We start from the raw sequence: 21,329 nt of genomic DNA on the forward strand, positions 1-21,329 counted from the left end.
TCGCAGCAGACCGTCAAATTCAAGGATTTAACAGAATTCATCCAGCGGCGCGTCACCGTGCTTCAGTCCATGCAAGTAAAGGTCGTCGATACTCCGTCCTCTACCCATATAAAAAGACCAGCCCAGCGTTCGGTTTCGAGTCACGGAGCCAGTCAGGTTAATCTGCGAAAGTGTCTTGCCTGTTCAGAACATCATCCTCTGTATTTGTGTGGGACCTTTTCGAAGCTGTCACTCGAGGACAAGGAAAAGGAGGTCCGTAGACATCAGCTGTGTAGGAACTGCTTGAGAAAGGGCCATCAGTCAAGGGATTGTTCTTCGTCAACGAACTGCCGCAAGTGTCGGGGCCGGCATCACACTTTACTGTGTTCGAACAACTCAACCAACCAGCCTACTTCGAAACCAGCGGATCACCAGCATCCTAAAACCACCGAATCATCTCCAAGCCTTGAATCCCCGATTAACTCTGCCTCTGCAACAGTTGAATCCGTCAGTTGTTCTTCCGCCAGCCATCAACAAAAACTCGTCCTTCTAGCTACAGCCATGATTATCCTCGTTGACGACAGCGGCGCCGAGCACATTGGGCGCGCCCTGCTTGACTCGGGAAGTGAGTGCTGCTTTGTAACTGAACGCTTTGCGCAGCGCATGAAGGTCCAGCGGAAGAAAATCTATCTGCCAATCAGTGGAATCGGCCAATCGTCAACGCAAGCCAAACAGAAGTTTTCGTCCACCATCCGTTCACGTGTCGGCGACTACACCACCACTGTTGAAATGCTAGTTCTTCCCAGAGTCACTGTCGACCTACCTACCACGTCAATCGAGACTTCGACGTGGGAATTTCCACCCGGTATTAACTTGGCTGATCCGTCGTTCGATAAAACCACCCCGGTTGACATCATTCTGGGCGCAGAAATCTTTTTTGAATTGTTCCGTGTCCCGGGTCGAATCCACCTCGGCGAGCATCTTCCAGTTCTGGTAAACTCGGTTTTTGGTTGGGTCGTGTCAGGGAAGTCCACGGTTAGCGCATCCAGTCCGCCAGTTGTCGCCAACATTGCCACCGTCGCTGACATCCATCAGCTTATGGAAAAGTTCTGGAAAATCGAGGAAGATGACTCATACAAACCGTATTCCGTAGAAGAACAAGCCTGTGAAGAACATTTCTGTCGAACCGTAACTCGTACCTCTGAGGGAAGGTACATAGTTCGATTGCCGTTCAAGGAAGGCATCCTTGACCAACTAAGTGACAATCGCCGAACTGCTGTTCGGCGGTTCCATCTTCTACAAACTCGTCTGGTCCGTAATCCCGATCTTCACCACCAATACAAGGCGTTCATCGACGAGTACAACGATCTTGGACACATGCAACGCATACACGAATACGAAGAACCGACCACCAAGCGGTTTTATCTTCCGCATCACGCTGTGCTTCGCGAGGAGAGCTCCACTACGAAACTAAGAGTTGTCTTCGACGCATCGTGTAAGACTCCCTCAGGGCCATCCTTAAATGACGCGCTCATGGTGGGACCAACCGTTCAAGAGGACATCCGATCAATCATTATGCGCTCCCGAAAACATCAGGTCATGATTGTTGCCGACGTGAAGATGATGTATCGTCAAATACTCGTTGATCCTCGTGACACGTCAGTACAGCTCATTGTGTGGAAGCCATCCCCGGATCAGCCAATGGAGACCTACGAGTTGAAAACCGTAACTTATGGAACTTCTAGCGCACCGTTCCTTGCCACTAGGGTGCTGATTCAACTGGCCGACGACGAAGGTTCCAACTACCCAGTAGCTGCACCTGTTCTTAAAAAGGATTTTTACGTGGACGATCTGTTTTCTGGCGGAAAAAACACAGCTGAAGTAATAGTCCTCCGCAACCAGCTAGAAGCACTCCTGGCAAAGGGCGGATTTCAACTACGCAAATGGGCATCGAACGACGAAGCCGCACTCGACGGAATTCCCTCTGAAAACCGAGCTCTAAAGAACTCTGTGGAGCTGGATCGTGATCAGGTCATAAAAACGCTCGGACTCTATTGGGAACCAGCTACGGATTGCCTTCGTTACAAAATAGAAGTTCCTCCTAATCCACTACATCAGCCACTCACAAAAAGGCGCGCTCTCTCTCTTATTGCTCGTCTCTACGACCCACTTGGCTTAGTGGGACCAGTGGTGACAACAGCCAAGGTGTTCATGCAGAAGTTGTGGACGTTGAAGGACGAAGAAGGGACAACATGGACCTGGGATCGAGAACTACCGAAAGAGTATCAGGATCAATGGGCCGACTACCAATCAGGACTGCCCAATCTCAATAATCTACGCATCAACCGTTGCATTCTTCTGCCAGAAGCGGAAACCATTCAAATCCACATCTTTGCCGACGCTTCACAGTTAGCTTACGGAACCTGCGCCTACATCCGATCAACCAACGCTGCTGGAGTGGTAAAGGTGTCCCTGTTATCCGCCAAATCTCGAGTAGCCCCCCTTAAACAACTTAGCATTCCACGACTCGAACTATGTGGCGCATTATTGGCTGCTGAACTATACGAAAAGGTCAAATCATCTCTCCAACTTGATGCCAAATGCTACTTCTGGCTCGACAGCACCGTAGCACTTTGCTGGATCAACGCATCGCCTTCTGCATGGGGCACCTTTGTGGCAAATCGCACGTCGAAAATCCAACTTGCCACTCCGAACTGCTCCTGGCATCACATCTCCGGTACCGAGAACCCTGCCGACTGCTTGTCCCGTGGATTGACCGCCGGAACCATCATCGACTTCGACCTGTGGTGGCATGGGCCGCAGTGGTTAAAACAACATCAGTGTCATTGGCCGATTAGTCACCCAGCATCCGAACAACCGTTGGAGGCAATGGAAGAAGCACGTCGGTTAGCAGCAGCGGCACCGTCAGCTCCAGCCGATCCATCGTTCGTGGACGAAGTCGTTGGCAAATTTTCAGATTATTCCCGTCTCATTCGAGTAATCGCTTATTGCCATCGATTCCTCCGTAATTGCCGAAATGCTACCCGTCAACAAACCTCGCTTCTCAACATTGATGAGCTGATGGAATCTGAAAATAGCATCATTCGTTTAGTTCAACAACAAGCATTCAGCCAAGAATGGAAGCAGCTGTGGAACAATCTGCCGGTTTCGCCGAAGTCCCGGCTGAAATGGTTTCACCCGTTTGTTTCTTCAGAGCAACTAATTCGAATCGGAGGCAGACTGGGAAACGCCGTCCAACCATATGATACCAAGCACCAAATACTTCTACCACGATCGCATCCACTCTCGCTCCTCCTAATCCGCAACTACCACGAACGTCATCTTCATGCAGCTCCTCAACTTCTCATAAGCATACTGCGGCAGCGGTACTGGGTCATAGGGGCCAGAAGTCTGGCCAAAAGTGTGGTCCACAACTGCATCGTCTGTTTTAAAGCCCGTCCAAAGCGCCTGGAGCAATTCATGGCGGAACTACCAGCACCACGGATAACAGCGAGTCGCCCCTTCTCTGTGACAGGAGTAGACTATTGGGGACCGATTCGTCTCAAACCAACACACCGCCGGGCAGCACCAGGAAAGGCCTACGTCGCTGTCTTCATCTGCTTCTGCACCAAAGCGGTGCACTTGGAATTAGTGGCAGACTTGAGCACCGCTAAGTTTATTCAATCCCTTCGCCGTTTCGTTTCTCGCCGAGGATTATGTGCTGACCTATACAGCGATAATGGGAGGAACTTTGTGGGGGCCGCAAATGAGCTCAAGCAATTGGTAAACAGCAAGGAATACCGGAAGGCAGTCGCCCAGGAGTGCAACGCTCATCAAATCCGCTGGCACTTCAATCCGCCTCATGCATCGAACTTCGGTGGCCTCTGGGAGGCCGCTATTCAATCAGCCCAAAAGCATTTCGTCCGAGTCCTTGGAACCAACACTCTACCATTTGACGATATGGAAACTCTTCTCTGCCAAATTGAAGCCTGTTTAAATTCGAGACCACTTGTGGCCCTTAGTGACGATCCGACGGACTACGAACCGTTGACACCTGGCCATTTTCTGACCGGATCTGCACTCAAATCAGTCCCCGATGTGAACTGTACCGAAATTGCATCCAATCGGCTCACCAAGTGGCACCATGTACAAAAACTGTTTCAGCAACTATGGAAACGGTGGCATTTGGAGTATCTTTCCACCTTGCAACCACGATCCAAATGGCTTTCTCCTCCGGTCCAAATTGAAGAAAATCAGCTGGTTCTTCTCTGTGACGAAAATAGCCCACCGATGAAATGGCCCACAGCACGGATTCATCAAACTCATCCCGGTCCGGATGGCATTGTCAGAGTAGTGACGCTCCAAACACCAACGGGTCGTTTCCTCCGTCCTGTAAACAAAGTGTGCCTCCTGCCAATCGCATCATCCTTCGACCAACGAACGCAGAAACCGAGCCAAAACCAGGATGCACAATAATGCTATGTTCAGACTACGCCGTTGTATCATGATACAAGCGGTTTTGGTGATACAAGGCCAATATCATGTTTCTGGAACGTGATATAGCCATACATTTTTGACACCTCCAATATCACCTTCCCGAACGTGATATTCTGAATATCATGATACAACTGCTCGAATTTGCTGCTCGAATGAACCTTTTCTGGCAACACTGTAGGAATTTGACAGCAATGTCATTTCGAAAGTTTGTTTTTGTTGACAACTTTTTCGTGAGTTTTGTTTTTCGCCTCGCAGAATAAAAATTTCGTAGCGAATCAACATCACTGAATAATTAAGTTTGAATCTGCCGGAATGCGTTCGACGTTTGGATTCCGGAAAACAACCGAAGCAAAAAGAATCAATAAGTTTACCGGAAATAAAATCAGTGAAAGCCAAAATGTTACAAACTCGTATTGCGCCGAGACAAAGAAATGATGCTCCGACGGAGGCCACAGTATTGCCGAAGAATTTTCAACCGGAACATCAAGCCCAAGCCCGCATGACCACTGCGTACTTTCCTCAAGGGCAACACTACGCCTCGGAATTGTGTTCATCTGTTGCTGGAGTACTGGGAGATTACTGAGTAAGTCGTGCATTCTTCCCGAAAATCAACGGACTCTAACCGTCGTCATTTTTCTTCAGGATTCCTCCCGTAGTCCTCCCTAGCGAGTGGTTTAACCCACGGACGATGGCGCCCAAAACCGGATCCAGCGGGATGACAGTGACGCGGAATCTGTGCTCCAGATAAATGCCCAGTAGCAAAAAGCAGGGGGCATCTATGCATCATTGCGAATCCCAAAGTTAGACCAGCTGTCGCTCGTCCGGAAGCTGTGGTATCTGCTAATAACGATAGCTCGTAGTTTTGTTTTACTGGTAGAAGTTCCTATCTTCTCGAATGTGAATAATGACTATTTGTTTGTTTATTTGTTTATTTGACTAGAATACAGATTTTATTTTGTATATAGAATATACATAGAATGTATATAGAAACTTTATGTGTTGGTACCGTAGTAAAAATGTTGAAATGAATTACAGAAAGAACGATTTCCGGTTGTATATTAAGATTCATATCTATTCACTTCTCCATGCTGAAGTAAAAAACATTCCTTCTATTTTAATGGTTCTAGTTGATTTTAAATTCTATTCGAGATCCTCTAAGGATTTCTTCTGCAGTTCCCTCGGGAGATTACTCCAGCAGCTTCCTGTGATGATTCCTTCAACTGCTCCTTTTGGTAATTCCTCCAGGGCTCTCCTCTGAGGATTTCTCCAGGAGCTCCATCTGGAGATTCCTCCAAGAGTTCAAGATTCTTCCAGGAGCTCCTTCTGGAAATTCTTCCTGAAGTTCCCTCTGGGATTACTCTAGGAGTTTCCTACGGGATTCCTCCAGAATTTCCCTGGGATTTTTAAAGAAGTTTCTTCTCAAGATGCCTCCAGGAGCTCCTTCTAATGATTCCTTCAGGAGTTCCCAATGAGGATTCCCACAGAAGTTGTTTCTGGAGATTCTTCCAGAAGTTCTCTCTAGAGATTCCTTTAGGAGTTCCCTCTATTTAATCCTCCAGGAGATCCCTCTGGAGATTCGTACTGGAATCTTCCGAGAAATACTTCAGGAATATCTTTCAAGAATTCCGCCAGTATTATGTTTCCAGTTCAAAACCGAATTAGCGACATTTTTTCTTTGACTTCCGCTGCTTTTGCCTTGCGTTAAACACACTGTCGGAAGTGGGGCGCTGTATTGTACACCTGGTGCTCTATACAGCGCCCCACTTCCGACATTGTGTTTAACGCAAGGCAAAAGCAGCGGAAGTCAAAGAAAAAATGTCGCTAATTCGGTTTTGAACTGGAAACATAATAATTTCTGCCGGAGAATCCTCCAGGAGTTCCTTAACCGGATTTTAACAGAAATTTCCTTTAAACCCTCATAAAGAATTCATCCAGGATTTCCCCCGGGAATTCCTTCAGGATTTCTTCCAGAATTACTCCAGATTCCTAAAGTTTCCTCTGGGGATTCCTCCAGAAGTTACTTCCAAAGATGCCTTCAGGAATTCCTTCAAGGATTCCTTCGGGAATCCCTTCATGAATTTCAGTAGAAATTTCCACAAAGATTCCTTTAGGAAATCCTTCCTGGGTTACTTCAAGGATCCCTTCGGCAATTAATTCAAGAATTCCTTCATAAATTTCTTTAAGAATTTCTTCAGGAATGCCTTCAAGAATCTCTTTAAGAATTCCTACAAGGCTTCTCTTGAGAATTCTTTCAAGGATTCCTTCAGGATTTCCTTTATGGATTTCTTAAAAAAATCTGTCAAGGTTTTCTTCATAAATTCATTTGGAGATTTCTTCATGAACTCCTTCAAGGATTGCTTCTAAGGTTTCCTGATGGATTTCCCCAGGAATTCCTTTTCAAGGATTTCTTCAGGAATTCCTTCAAGGATTCCTTCACGGATTCCTTCAAGGATGCCTTCAGGAATTCCTTCAAGGATTCCTTCAGGAATTCCTTCAAGGATTCCTTCAGAAATTCCTTCAAGGGTTCCTTCAGGAATTCCTTCAAGGAATACTTCAGGAATTCCTTCAAGGATTCCTTCAGGAATTCCTTCAAGGATTCCTTCAGGAATTCCTTCAAGGATTCCTTCAGGAATTCCTTCAACCTTCAGGAATTCTTTCAAGGATTTCTTCAGGAATTCCATCAAGGATTCCTTCAGGAAATCCTTCAAGGATTCCTTCAGAAATTCCTTCAAGGATTACTTCAAGAATTCCATCAAGGATTTCTTCAAGCATTCCTTCAAGGATTTCTTCAGGAATTCCATCAAGGATTCCTTCAAAGAATCCTTCAGAAATGCTTTCAAGGATTCCTTTAGAAATTCCTTCAGGAATACTTTCAAGGATTCCTTCAGGAATGCCTTCAAGGATTCCTTCAGGAATTCCTTCAAGGATTCCTTCAGAAATTCCTTCAAGGATTCCTTCAAGAGTTCCTTCAAGGATTCCTTCAGGAGTTCCTTCAAGGATTCCTTCAGGATTTCCTTCAAGGATTCCTTCAGGATTTCCTTCAAGGATACCTTCAGGAATTCCTTCAAGGATTCCTTCAGGAATTCCTTCAAGGATTCCTTCAGGAATTCCTTCAAGGATTCCTTCAGGAATTCCTTCAAGGATTCCTTCAGGAATTCCTTCAAGGATTCCTTCAGGAATTCTTTCAAGGATTCCTTCAGGAATTCCTTCAAGGAATCCTTCAGGAATTCCTTCAAGGAATCCTTCAGGAATTCCTTCAAGGATTCCTTCAAGAATTCTTCCAAGCATTCCTTCAGGAATTCTTTCAAGAATTCCTTTAGGAATTCTTTCCAAAAATCCTTAAGCAATTCTTTCAAGGATTTCTTCAGGAATTCTTTCAAGGATTCCTTCAAGAATCGTTTCAAGAATTCCTTCAGGAATTCTTTGAAGGATTCCTTCAGGAATTCCTACTGGAATTCCCTCAAGGGCTCCTTCAAAAAATCTTTCAAGGATTCCTTCAGGAATTCCTTCAAGGATTCTTTCAGGAATTCCTTCAAGGATTCCTTGAAGGATTCCTCCAGGAATTCAAGGATTCCTCGAAGAGTTTCCTTCAAGCATTTCTTTAAGGATTCCATTAGAATTTACGTAAAGGATTTCTTCAGGAATTCTTTCTGAGATTCTTTAAAGAATTCCTTAAAAGATTCCATCAGTTATAATTTCAAGGATTCCTTCAGGAATTCCTTCAAGGATTTCTTCAGGAATTTCTTCAAAGATTTTTGCAGAAATACCATCAAAGAGTCTTCCTTCAGGATTTCCTGCAAGAATTCCTTCAGGAACTCTTGCAAGGATTCCTTCAGGAATTCCTTCAAGGATTCCTTCAGGAATTCCTCCATAGATTCCTTCAGGAGTTTTCTTCAAGGATTTCTCCAGAACCTCCTTCAAGGATGGAATCCTCTCAAGGATGGAATTCCTAATCCTTGATGGAATTCCTGAAGGAATACTTGAAAGAATTCCTGAAGGAATCCTTTACGGAAATCCCGAAGTAACTCTTGAAAGAATCCTTGAAGGAATTCCTGAAGGAATCCGTGATGGAAATCCTGAAGGGATCCAAGATGGAATTCCTGAAGGAATCCTTGAAGGAATTCCTGAAGGAATCCTTGAAGGAATTACTAAAGGAATCCTTGAAAGAATTCCTGAAGGAATCCTCGAAAGAATTTCTGAAGGAATCATTAAAGGAATTACTGAAGGAATCCTTGAAGGAATCCTTGAAGGAATCCTTGAAGATATCTCGGTAAAATCTTTGAGAAAAATCCTGAAGGAATCCTTGAAATAATTACTGAATGAATTTTTGAAGGTAGTCGTGAAGGACTCCTTGAAGGAATTCCTTAAGGATTCCTTGACGGAATTCCTGAAGGAATCCTTTACGGAAATTCTAAAGGAACCCTTGAATGAATACTTGAAGGAAACTCTTGGAGGAATCCTTGAAATCCTGAAGGAATCCTTGAAGGAATTTCTGGAAGGAGTTCTGAAGGAATCCTTACGGAAATTCTGAAGGAGTCCTTGAAGGATTTTATGAAGGAACCCTTGAGGAAATTCCTGAAGGAATCCTTGAAGATATCTCGGTAAAATCTTTGAAAAAAATCCTGAAGGAATCCTTGAAATAATTACTGAAGGAATTTTTGAAGGTAGTCGTGAAGGAATCCTTGAAGGAATTCCTCAAGGATTCCTTGAAGGAATTCCTGAAGAAATCTTTTACGGAAGTTCTAAAGAAATCCTTGAAGAAATACTTGAAGGAAACTCTTGGAGGAATCCTTCAAGGAATTTCTGAAGGAAGTCCTGAAAGAATCCTTGAAGGAATTCCTGAAGGAATCCTTGAAAAATTTTTTGAAAGAGCCCTTAGGGGAATTCCTGAAGGAATCCTTGAAAGAATTCCTGAAGGAATCCTTGAAAGAATTCCTGAAGGAATCCTTGAAAGAATTCCTGAAGGAATCCTTGAAAGAATTCCTGAAGGAATCCTTGAAAGAATTCCTGAAGGAATCCTTGAAAGAATTCCTTAAGGAATCCTTGAAAGAATTCCTGAAGGAATCCTTGAAAGAAATCCTGAAGGAATCCTTGAAAGAAATCCTGAAGGAATCCTTGAAAGAATTCCTGAAGGAATCCTTGAAAGAATTCCTGAAGGAATCCTTGAAAGAATTCCTGAAGGAATCCTTGAAAGAATTCCTGAAGGAATCCTTGAAAGAATTCCTGAAGGAATCCTTGAAAGAATTCCTGAAGGAATCCTTGAAAGAATTCCTGAAGGAATCCTTGAAAGAATTCCTGAAGGAATCCTTGAAAGAATTCCTGAAGGAATCCTTGAAAGAATTCCTGAAGGAATCCTTGAAAGAATTCCTGAAGGAATCCTTGAAAGAATTCCTGAAGGAATCCTTGAAAGAATTCCTAAAGGAATCTTCGAAAGAATTCCTGAAGGAATCCTTGAAAGAATTCCTAAAGGAATCCTTGAAAGAATTCCTGAAGGAATCCTTGAAAGAATTCCTGAAGGAATCCTTTGAAGAATTCCTGAAGGAATCCTTGAAAGAATTCCTGAAGGAATCCTTGAAAGAATTCCTGAAGGAATCCTTGAAATAATTATTGAAGGAATTTTTGAAGGTAGTCGTGAAGGAATCCTTGAAGGAATTCCTGAAGGAATCCTTGAAGGAATTCTTGAAGAAATCTTTTACGGAAGTTCTAAAGAAATCCTTGAAGAAATACTTGAAGGAAACTCTTGGAGGAATCCTTCAAGGAATTTCTGAAGGAAGTCCTGAAAGAATCCTTGAAAATGTTTTGAAGGAGCCCTTAGGGGAATTCCTGAAGGAATCCTTGAAAGATTTCCTGAAGGAATCCTTGAAAGAATTCCTGAAGGAATCCTTGAAAGAATTCCTGAAGGAATCCTTGAAAGAATTCCTGAAGGAATCCTTGAAAGAATTCCTGAAGGAATCCTTGAAAGAATTCCTGAAGGAATCCTTGAAAGAATTCCTGAAGGAATCCTTGAAAGAATTCCTGAAGGAATCCTTGAAAGAATTCTTGAAGGAATCCTTGAAAGAATTCCTGAAGGAATCCTCGAAAGAATTCCTGAAGGAATCCTTGAAAGAATTCCTGAAGGAATCCTTGAAAGAATTCCTGAAGGAATCCTTGAAGGAATTCCTGAAGGAATCCTTGAAGGAATTCCTGAAGGAATCCTTGACGGAATTCCTGAAGGAATCCTTGAAAATTTTTTGAAGGAGCCCTTAGGGGAATTCCTGAAGGAATCCTTGAAAGAATTCCTGAAGGAATCCTTGAAAGAATTCCTGAAGGAATCCTTGAAAGAATTCCTGAAGGAATCCTTGAAAGAATTCCTGAAGGAATCCTTGAAAGAATTCCTGAAGGAATCCTTGAAAGAATTCCTGAAGGAATCCTTGAAAGAATTCCTGAAGGAATCCTTGAAAGAATTCCTGAAGGAATCCTTGAAAGAATTCCTGAAGGAATCCTTGAAAGAATTCCTGAAGGAATCCTTGAAAGAATTCCTGAAGGAATCCTTGAAAGAATTCCTGAAGGAATCCTTGAAAGAATTCCTGAAGGAATCCTTGAAAGAATTCCTGAAGGAATCCTTGAAAGAATTCCTGAAGGAATCCTTGAAAATTTTTTGAAGGAGCCCTTAGGGGAATTCCTGAAGGAATCCTTGAAAGAATTCCTGAAGGAATCCTTGAAAGAATTCCTGAAGGAATCCTTGAAAGAATTCCTGAAGGAATCCTTGAAAGAATTCCTGAAGGAATCCTTGAAAGAATTCCTGAAGGAATCCTTGAAAGAATTCCTGAAGGAATCCTTGAAAGAATTCCTGAAGGAATCCTTGAAAGAATTCCTGAAGGAATCCTTGAAAGAATTCCTGAAGGAATCCTTGAAAGAATTCCTGAAGGAATCCTTGAAAGAATTTCTGAAGGAATCCTTGAAGGAATTCTTGAAGGAATTCCTGAAGGAATCCTTGAAGGAATTCCTGAAGGAATCCTTGAAGGAATTCCTGAAGGAATCCTTGAAGGAATTCCTGAAGGAATCCTTGAAGGAATTCCTGAAGGAATTCCTGAAGGAATCCTTGAAGGAATTCCTGAAGGAATCCTTGAAGGAATTCCTGAAGGAATCCTTGAAGGAATTCCTGAAGGAATCCTTGAAGGAATTCATGAAGGAATCCTTGAAGAAATTCCTGAAGGAATCCTTGAAGGAATTCCTGAAGGAATCCTTGAAGGAATTCCTGAAGGAATCCTTGAAGGAATTCCTGAAGGAATCCTTGAAGGAATTCCTGAAGGAATCCTTGAAGGAATTCCTGAAGGAATCCTTGAAGGAATTCCTGAAGGAATCCTTGAAGGAATTCCTGAAGGAATCCTTGAAGGAATTCCTGAAGGAATCCTTGAAGGAATTCCTGAAGGAATCCTTGAAGGAATCCTTGAAGGAATTCCTGAAGGAATCCTTGAAGGAATTCCTGAAGGAATCCTTGAAGGAATTCCTGAAGGAATCCTTGAAGGAATTCCTGAAGGAATTCCTGAAGGAATCCTTCAAGGAATTCCTGAAGGAATCCTTGAAGGAATTCCTGAAGGAATCCTTGAAGGAATTCCTGAAGGAATCCTTGAAGGAATGCCTGAAGGAATCCTTGAAGGAATTCCTGAAGGAATCCTTGAAGGAATTCCTGAAGGAATCCTTGAAGGAATTCCTGAAGGAATCCTTGAATCCCTCCAGAGGGAGCCCCTGGAGGAATCTCCAGATGAAACCCCTAAAGGAATATCCAGAGGGAACCCCTGGAGGAATCTGCAGAGGGAACCCCTGGAGGAATCTCCAGAGGGAACCCCTGGAGGAATCTCCAGAGGGAACCCCTGGAGGAATCTCCAGAGGGAACCCCTGGAGGAATCTCCAGAGGGAACCCCTGGAGGAATCTCCAGAAGGAACCCCCGGAGGAATCTCCAGAGGGAACTCCTGGAGGAATCTCCAGAGGGAACCCCCGGAGGAATACCCGGGGAGAACTCTTGAAGAATCTCTGGGTGGTGTTCCAGCAGGATTTTAGATATAAAATCTTTTTGAGGATTCGCCTGATTGAATTTCCAGATAAATGTTTAAATTGATCCCTGGGGGAATTTGCTGAGGGAACTTCTTGAAGAAATCCCGGAAGTAATTACTGTAGGAATCTCCGAAAGGGAATCTGGGAAAAATCCCCGAAAAGTAGTTCCTGGAGGGAACCATGGAAAGGATTGCTGAAAAAATCTTCGAAAGGAATTTATTAAGGAATCTCCGGGAGGAACTGCTTTTTGAATCTCCAGAGGAAATTCCTGGTGGCAAGACTGGAAGGATTTCCTCCCGTAAGGTATTGCTTGAAAAATCCCCAGAAGGGATTTCTGGAAGAACACCGTAATTAGTTTCTAGAATCCTAAGAGAGTACTCCAGAAAGACTCTTTTGATGGGCAAGAATCTCTGAAAGGAATCCCCATTCCCTGTAGGATTACCAAAAGAAAACACCTGGAGTATAGAATTCGCGGAAAAATTGTTCAAGGGATTCGTTGCATAATCTCCACAGGGAATTTCCGGAGCAATCCCTACAACGAACGGTCCTTGAAGGATTCTCCAGAGTGATGCCAGAAGAAGCATATAAAAAAACTCATCCAGAATATAGATTCCGGCAGCTTTATCCGGAGCTTCAAACGGAATCTTTGGGTTTTCCTCCTGGAAACAAATTTCCAGACAGTAGCAGATACATTCAACATTTCTTGGCGTCTCCTAGAGGGGTTAAAAACCGGACAGCAGTTCAAGTCTTCGTCAAAATGTTCACGTTGTTGTCCTGGTAGCTGGTGAACTCTGTAGTGTAGGTTCCGGGCTAGGTACAGAATTCCGGCTAAAATCCGCAACATCCTACCAGATTATTTCAAAACAAAATTGCACTGATGTAGAAAATCGTGGAATAAAACAAAATAGAAATGAAAAAGACGAAGAATTGTAAACATGTTTACATTTGAATATCACCTGTCAAGCAATATCACCTAACACCCAGTGTGAACGGTTTCGTGATATTAGAATATCACGTTGCTTGTATCATGATATAACTCCGTAGTCTGAACATGGCATAACACCATTCCATCTACCTCGAGAATTCTCCAACGTTATCAACCGCCTGCGAGTACCTAAAATGAAATAATTCAAGGCCTGTTATAAACAGGGACCAGAAATTTGTCGTCCAACCCGTAATGACGTCTACAAATCAAAACAACGAAGTTCATCGATCAAGCAGAAGGAATGACAGTTCATCGTCGAGAGTCATCGTCATCGTCGTCGAAAGGCTGTCAGAAACAACGTTCCTGAAGGGGCCAGTGTGTTCGTGCATCCACACGGAGAAACGAAAGTACCCGAAATGCACGAATGAGAAAGAAATCGATTATCGCGCCATCTACACGTGAGCAGATGAAACACGGGACCAATTCACCCACCGTTCGTCGACACCGATAATGGCCCAAAAAAGGAGAAAAGGAGAAATAGCATGGCTGCACACCTTCTTCCGGGCACCTTGCTATTTAAGGGAAATCGGTGACATGTGTCATCCTCTTTTTTGCTGCAAGATCCATCCAGACGTCATCGAGTGTCAACAAACTGAAGAAATTAATAGTGAATTTTGCATGAAGTTAAAATTAAGTTGAAATAAATTAAGTTAAAAGTAGTGAGAAATTAAATCGTTTAAATAAAAGTTAACGCGTGTGCTTACTTACCTGCGGAGCGTACCTATTGTGCTGGAAGAAGAACCTGGAAAGAAGAAAAGTTAGTGGTGATACTTACCGTTGAAACTTACCGCTGAAGATCCTGGAACCGCCTCGACTGGTCATCCCTCCCGTCCTGTTGCTCGCTGCGCTACTTGACACCCTGGAAAATCCCGGAATAAATTCCTGGAAGAATGCCGAGGAGAATTCGTAGTGGAATTCTTGGAGGAACCCTTGAATAAACTCCTGGAGAAATCTTTGGAGGAATTCCTGTAGGAGTCTGGAAAAACCCTTGGAGGAATCCCCTGAATAATTACTGGAAAAAAATCCTGTAGGAATTCCTAGGGAAAATCCTGATGGAATTCTTGGGGGAATCCCTATAACAGTTCCTGAAGAAAACTCTAGAGGAATTCCTGAAGAATCCCAAGAATTTCCCTAAACAGTTCCTGAAGCAAGTACTGCCCTGCTAACACAGAGTCTTATATGATGTTGAATAAGATGCTAAAGTGGAGGCCATATGCGTACATGCTTCCATTTATGCGCGTGTAAAGTGTGCGTATATCGCCTCCACTTTTGCATCCTATTCAACATCATATACGATCGTGTGTTGACTGGGTGAATTTATACCTGGAGGAGTTCTTTAAAGAATTCAAGGAGAAATTCCTGAAGGAATCCTAAGAAAAGTTACTGGGGGAATTTTTAAAATAAGTTGTTCCAGAAAGAATCACAGAAGGAATTCCCGAGTGAAGCCTTGGAGAAATTCCTGAAGGAGTTTCTGGAAGATACCCTAGACGAAAGCGTGTAGGGATTTCCTGAGGAATCTCTGGAGAAACTCCTGGAGGAATCTCTACAATAATTCCTGGAAGCATTTCTGAAGGAATTCCTAGAGGAATATGATAAAAAATTAGAGGCATTTCAGTAGGATTCCTTGGAGGAGTTTTTAGAGGAATCCCTGAAACAATCCCCAGAGAAATCACTGGAAGAGTTCTTAGAGGAATTCCTGAACAAATTCGTTGAGAAATCCCATGATAAGTTCCTGAATAAATCACAGATGGAATTCTTGGAGAAATCCTGAAGTGATTCTAGAAAGAGTGGATGAACTTTTGCATGAATCCCTGTAGCAGTTCCTGAAGGAATCCCTGCAGGCGTTCCTGTAGAAACCCCAGGATGAATCCTGGAAGCAATTCCACGAGGCATTCCTAAGGGAATCCATAAAAAGTTCCTGGAGAAAGTACTGGATTATTTCCTGGAGGAATTCCTGAAAGAATTCCAAGAGGAAGTCCTAAATAAATTCTTAAAAGAGTTCCTGGGGAATTCTTGGACTAGCCCTTGGCTAGTTCATCTCGGGACCCACGCTTTACTTCCCTTCCGAAGGAAGAACTCACGTTGTGTGTGCTTTTTCGGGAGTGGGATTTGATCCCAGGTCCTCGGGGTGAAATGCCTGTGCTTTAACTAACCATCACACCAGGTCCGAGGAATTATTTAGGAAATCCCAGGAAAGTTTTCTCAACAATGCTTGAAACAATTTCTGTAGGAATGCCTAGAAGAAAAAAAAATGTAGGAATCCATGTTTCCAGTGATCTGTAAATTTATTCTTATATACACGTGATTGCTTTGAAATAATATAACACAAGGATTGTCACGATGAATGTAAAGTTCGAACCGAATATACAACATTTCTGTATTGTACGTAATTTTGTGAAGATTTTGTAGTTTTGATGATACATACTTCTCACAAATGCTTTGAAAAAGTTTTCCTATGTGCACGTGATTGTTTTCAAGCAATAAAACACAAGGGTTGTCGAGATGGACGTGAAGTTCAAACTGAAAAGACAAATTTCCTGTAATATACGTGATTTTGTGAAAATTTTGTAGTTACTAAAACACACACTTTTCACAATCGATTGGAAGAAGTTTTCTCATGTACACGTGATTGTTTTCAAGCAATAAAACACAAGTGTTGTCGCGATGAATGTAAAATTCAAACCGAATATACAAATTTTCTGTATTATACGTAATTTTGTGAAGATTTTGTAATTTTATGATTCACACTTGTCCCCATTTATCTGTAGATGTATTCTTATGTACACGCGATTATTTTCAAGCAATATAACATGGGGATTATCGTGATGAACGTAAAGTTCAAACTGAAAATAAAAATTTCCTGTATTATACGTGATTTTATGAAACTTTTGTAGTTTATAAAATACACACTTTTCACAATCGTTCTGAAAAAGTTTTCTCATGTACACGTGATTGTTTTCAAGCAATAAAACACAGGGGTTGTCGCGATGAATATAAAGTTCAAACCGAATATACAAATTTTCTGTATTATACGTAATTTTGTGAAGATTTTGTAATTTTATGATTCACACTTGTCCCCATTTATCTGTAGATGTATTCTCATGTACACGTGATTGTTTTCAAGCAATATAACATGGAGATTGTCGCGATGGACGTGAAGTTCAAACTGAAAATACTAATTTCCTGTATTATACGTAATTTTATGAAAATTTTGTAGTTTCTGAGATTCATACTTTTCACAATCGTTCAGAAAAAGATTTCTCATGTGCACGTGATTGGTTTCAAGCAATAAAACACAGGGGTTGTCGCGATGAATACAAAGTTCAAATCGAATATACAAATTTTCTGTATTATACGTAATTTTGTGAAGATTTCATAGTCTTAAATAATGAGTATCTCCATATTTTTCTTTGCAATAATTTTGCTTTATTAATATGGGCAATTCAACATTAAAATAAGCGTGGAAACTAATTTACATTCGGAATGGCTCCAGAAAAACAGTATTTTTTAAGGTACTTGCTCCGAGTTTTTGAGTACTCAAAAATAGAACTTTGGTCAAATCCATAATTTGAAAATTTTATATTCATCTAGAAGGCTGGGAAAATTCATAGCTTCAAAAATTTTGCAAATCGGATGAAAAACGGCTGAGATATTAGCAGTTGAAAAATACCGTTCCCACTGTTTTGAGGCATGGCAGTTGGTGTAAGTGATTTATAGCATGGCAGTGGGAGTGTTAATTGAAACAAAAAGGCACGGTAAATGGATGGATACCCTAAATATAAATGGTCTCCATTCACCGTGTCCCATATACCTTGAAAAAAAAATAAAATTTGAACATTCGTTTTTCTAATAAAATCTTGCAAGTTACTACTTCAAATTAATATAAACGAAAAAAAAAAACCCTTGGCTGGGTTGTTTTAATCATTTCTAAACAAAATAGAATTAAATTTCTAATACACGGTGAATGGGTCCCTACTACCACGCGGAATGATGACCTTCCACAGAATCAGGCGACCTTACTTCTTATTCTTCTTTGTGGCTCTACGTCCCCACTGGGACTTGGCCTGCCTCGCTTCAACTTAGTGTTCTTTGAGCACTTCCACAGTTATTAATTGAAGGGCTTTCTTTGCCTGCCATTGCATGAATTTGTATATTATGAGGCAAGTACAATGATACACTATGCCCAGGGAGCCGAGAAAATTTTCCCGGCCAGAACGGGAATCGAACCCGCCATCTAGCCTTAACCACTAGGCTAACTGGCGACCTTACTACCCTCTACTAATTGCACTATATCACCAAATATTGTGAAAAATTTGATACTTTTTTTTACATGACTTTAATTTAAACCTATAATGAAGGCAATTAAAAGCGGCATCAACAATGTTTATAAGACTGGTGTCATATGACAGCCTTTATTAGCCCCCACGGTGTGCCAAAAACCGTTATTAACAAATAAAAATGTCCACCCAAATGGTACCCGGCATTCGAAAGATATGCTATTCTAGTATGTCCTCTGAAAATTTGAAAATGTTTCATCGAGGGAAACTAAAGATTTTGTTATTTGAAGATTTTGAGCCATTTCTATAGGATTTTCTTGTATGAGTAAATATGCACGCACGGTGTGCCTGATACCACTATTAACAAATTAAAATGTACTCCAAACTAACACCCGGCATTCGAAAGATATAGTATTCTAGTATGTCCTCCGAAAATTTTAAAATGTTTTATCGAGGGAACCAAAGTTTTACTGTTATCCTCTATTTTCATAGAATTCATAGAATTAGCTCATATATGGCAATATTGTCATAGAATGTTTTATTGTCTCTTCAAATCATAAACAAATATTATTAATTTTAACAAACACCATTCTAAAGATAGTTGTATCTCTCAAGCAACTTCTTTGAAAATTTGACTACATTTCATTGAAACAATCGCAAATTACAGTGGTTTGAAAATATAGGATATGATAAAGTATATTGAAATTGTAGTAACTTCAAAGAATATTATTTCAATTTCTCATGTTAATCATTCCTTGCAATGAATATATATTTTATAACTCATCTTTAACTTTGATTATATATCACATTTTTTGCGACACTGTTACAAAACACAGTAGGTGTTTTTGTCGTGTTTATAGATAAAGCGATAGTATGCATATCTCCAATGATATTGAAATCAAAGCTTAAAATTGTTGTTACTGATGATCATCCAAATGTAAAATTTCTAAATTCACGGAAGCCACATTAGTAACATTACTTATAAAAGCTGACTAGTTAAACAATTGGCATTTAGGTTTACTTTAAAAACTTCAATATCTTGAACATTATACCAACGATTTACAAAGCTTCTTAGGAATACCAAAACCTTGAGCTGTTAATTCACTTTAACTCTCGCTTCACCGTGAAACGTTTTCAAATTCACCGACAAGATACCAACATATTTATAACGTGCTTAAAAAACAAAAAAACCGGTGCCAAACTCTTAGAAAGTTTATGTAATCAACGCTCACGGCGTGCCTTATTTTTATTGGTATTCGAGTAGCAGGTAGAACTATGAAATATTAATTTGATTCACGAACTACGGTAATTGACATTCCTCTCAATGAAATGTTGCCAAATTTTCAGAGAAGTTGCTTGAATATTTATTGTACTTTTGGAATTTGTGGAACTCATGACACCGTTTAATACTAGTTCACGTTATGATATGAGAAAAAATAATAATAGGGGTTTGGGACCCTAGAAACTCTAATGCGTATATCAATTGAACACCACAAGTTCTCAATTTATAATATTCCGATATTTTTTTCGAAAATTCTTTCACTATGACACTTCTAGGGTTCCAAAACCATGTTCTTTTTTCTCATCTCATTATACGAAGTTTTTTAAAATTTTGTTGAGCAGTGTTGTTATTTGTTTATGATATGAAGAGCACCGTATGACAATATTGCCATATATGAGCTAATTCTATGAAATTAGAGGAAAATTTGCAAACAGTAAATTTGGTTTCCCTCGATAAAACATTTTAAAATTTTTGGAGGAGATACTAGAATAGCATATCTTTCGAATGCCGGGTGTTAGTTTGGAGTACATTTTATTTGTTAATAGTGGTATCAGGCACACCATGCGTGCATATTTACTCATATAAGAAAATCCTATAGAAATGGCTCAATCTTCAAATATCAAAAACTTTAGTTTCCCTCGATGGAACATTTTCATATTTTCAGAGGAGATACTAGAATAGCATATCTTTCGAATGCCGGGTGCCATTTGGGTGGACATTTTTATTTGTTAATAACGGTTTTTGGCACACCGTGGCCCCAAATCCTCTAGATCCACGGTGAATGGTGCCTTGACGGTATTATGGAGAAATATTGTTGATTCAGTTTTATCTTGAGTTTGATGTAACTTTTAATAAATAATAGGGTTCATATAGTACAATTTAACATCATTTTTCAGAAAGTGTTTCTAGCAGCCCAGTTCTTAACTAATTAGAACGCTGGGTTTCAATATGCACTAGATTAGAAATCTTACCTCTGGTGTTAAAGTAGTACAAGAAAAAAGAACAAATCCTATAGACAACAATAAGAGAAATATTTCACCCTTCGTTCAATGCAATGTTGACTCTGGCTGTCGAAGCTGTCATCACCGCTGTCAGCCAATGCGGTCCCAGATGTGTTTTATTATTGATTAACAACGCAATGAAAGCTCGGGCTGTCCCAAATCCGTTCACACATTCTATTAATGTACACACCCTGCTGTTTGGTCTGCACTACTGTTGTCGTCTTCGTTGAAGTCTTCGACATCGAAACAGGTCGACTTACGTCCTACAAACGTCCGGTTGGGAGAAAGCGCCACATCCGGTGCAACCCTAAGGATATTCTTTTTTTTTCTCTGTTTTCTCTCGTCCTCCGAAGGACGGTGATTGTTATCCTATGAAATAAATTATTTACAGATGTTTTATGATTGTGTATTTCTTGTTGTTGATTTGTTTTCCTTTTCTTCGGCATTTGTTTCTTTTCAGCTTCGAGTCCACCCACAACGATACCGCCTTCGACAACCGAAACCATCACGACTACTGTGTCCTCGACGAGGCTGTTCGACCTACCGTTCGGACAAACGACGGTCGCCTCGGTTAATTCCTTGGAAAGAGGTAATTTTCCGGTGTTGAACATGTACTTAAATGTGATTTTTGTCGTTTTGCGTTGAATCAGTGGTATAACTCTTACAATACTTCGCTGATTTTTTTTTTAAATACAGTTGACTCTCTACATCTCGATATTGAAGGGACCATCGAGATAGGGAGAGATCGAACTCAAGAACCAATTTGTAATGCACACTAGATTGAAAAATCGTCCGTAACTAGGAAAAACCGTCAACAAACAGATGTCACTTCACCTTCCCAGAATGTTTTGCACCTAAGAAACGAGATCTAGCAACCTGTAAAAATGGGCATATCGACATATGGAGAGAAAATCTTGAACAAAAACGAACGAGATCGCATCGAGATAGAGAGATATCGAAATAAGAAGATATCGACATGTAGAAAGGTAAAATGTATGCAGATTGAAGGGATCAACCAAACCATCGAGATAGGGAGAGATATCGAGATGTAGAACATCGACATGTGGAGAGTCGACTGTAATACCTTTAAGCCTGTCGATTTCTTAAACATCTTCGTATGTAAACTATGTATTATGATCTTTTCACAGGCAATAAATACCAATCCATTCTGAACGAGGTGGACCGATCGGAGCAAAAATCTAGTGACAGCTCCAAAACCAATCGGGATCGACCACCTGCGAATCGCCCAAAAAACTGCGGTAAGTAAATTAGT

General features: G+C 41.1%; 1 protein-coding gene across 1 annotated transcript in view; it reads left to right on the forward strand.

Annotated features, from left to right (window-relative positions):
- Positions 1-21,329, forward strand: part of LOC115265005 (neurotrimin) — a 370,539-nt gene that overhangs the window by 348,013 nt on the left and 1,197 nt on the right. The window contains exons 8-9 of the mRNA XM_062851040.1: positions 20,517-20,645; positions 21,205-21,315. Of these exons, the coding sequence (XP_062707024.1) occupies positions 20,517-20,645; positions 21,205-21,315 (240 nt within the window). The remainder of the gene's footprint in view (positions 1-20,516; positions 20,646-21,204; positions 21,316-21,329) is intronic.

Source organism: Aedes albopictus, chromosome 2 (genome assembly GCF_035046485.1).
Source record: "Aedes albopictus strain Foshan chromosome 2, AalbF5, whole genome shotgun sequence".
Classification (NCBI taxonomy): Eukaryota; Metazoa; Arthropoda; class Insecta; order Diptera; family Culicidae; genus Aedes; species Aedes albopictus.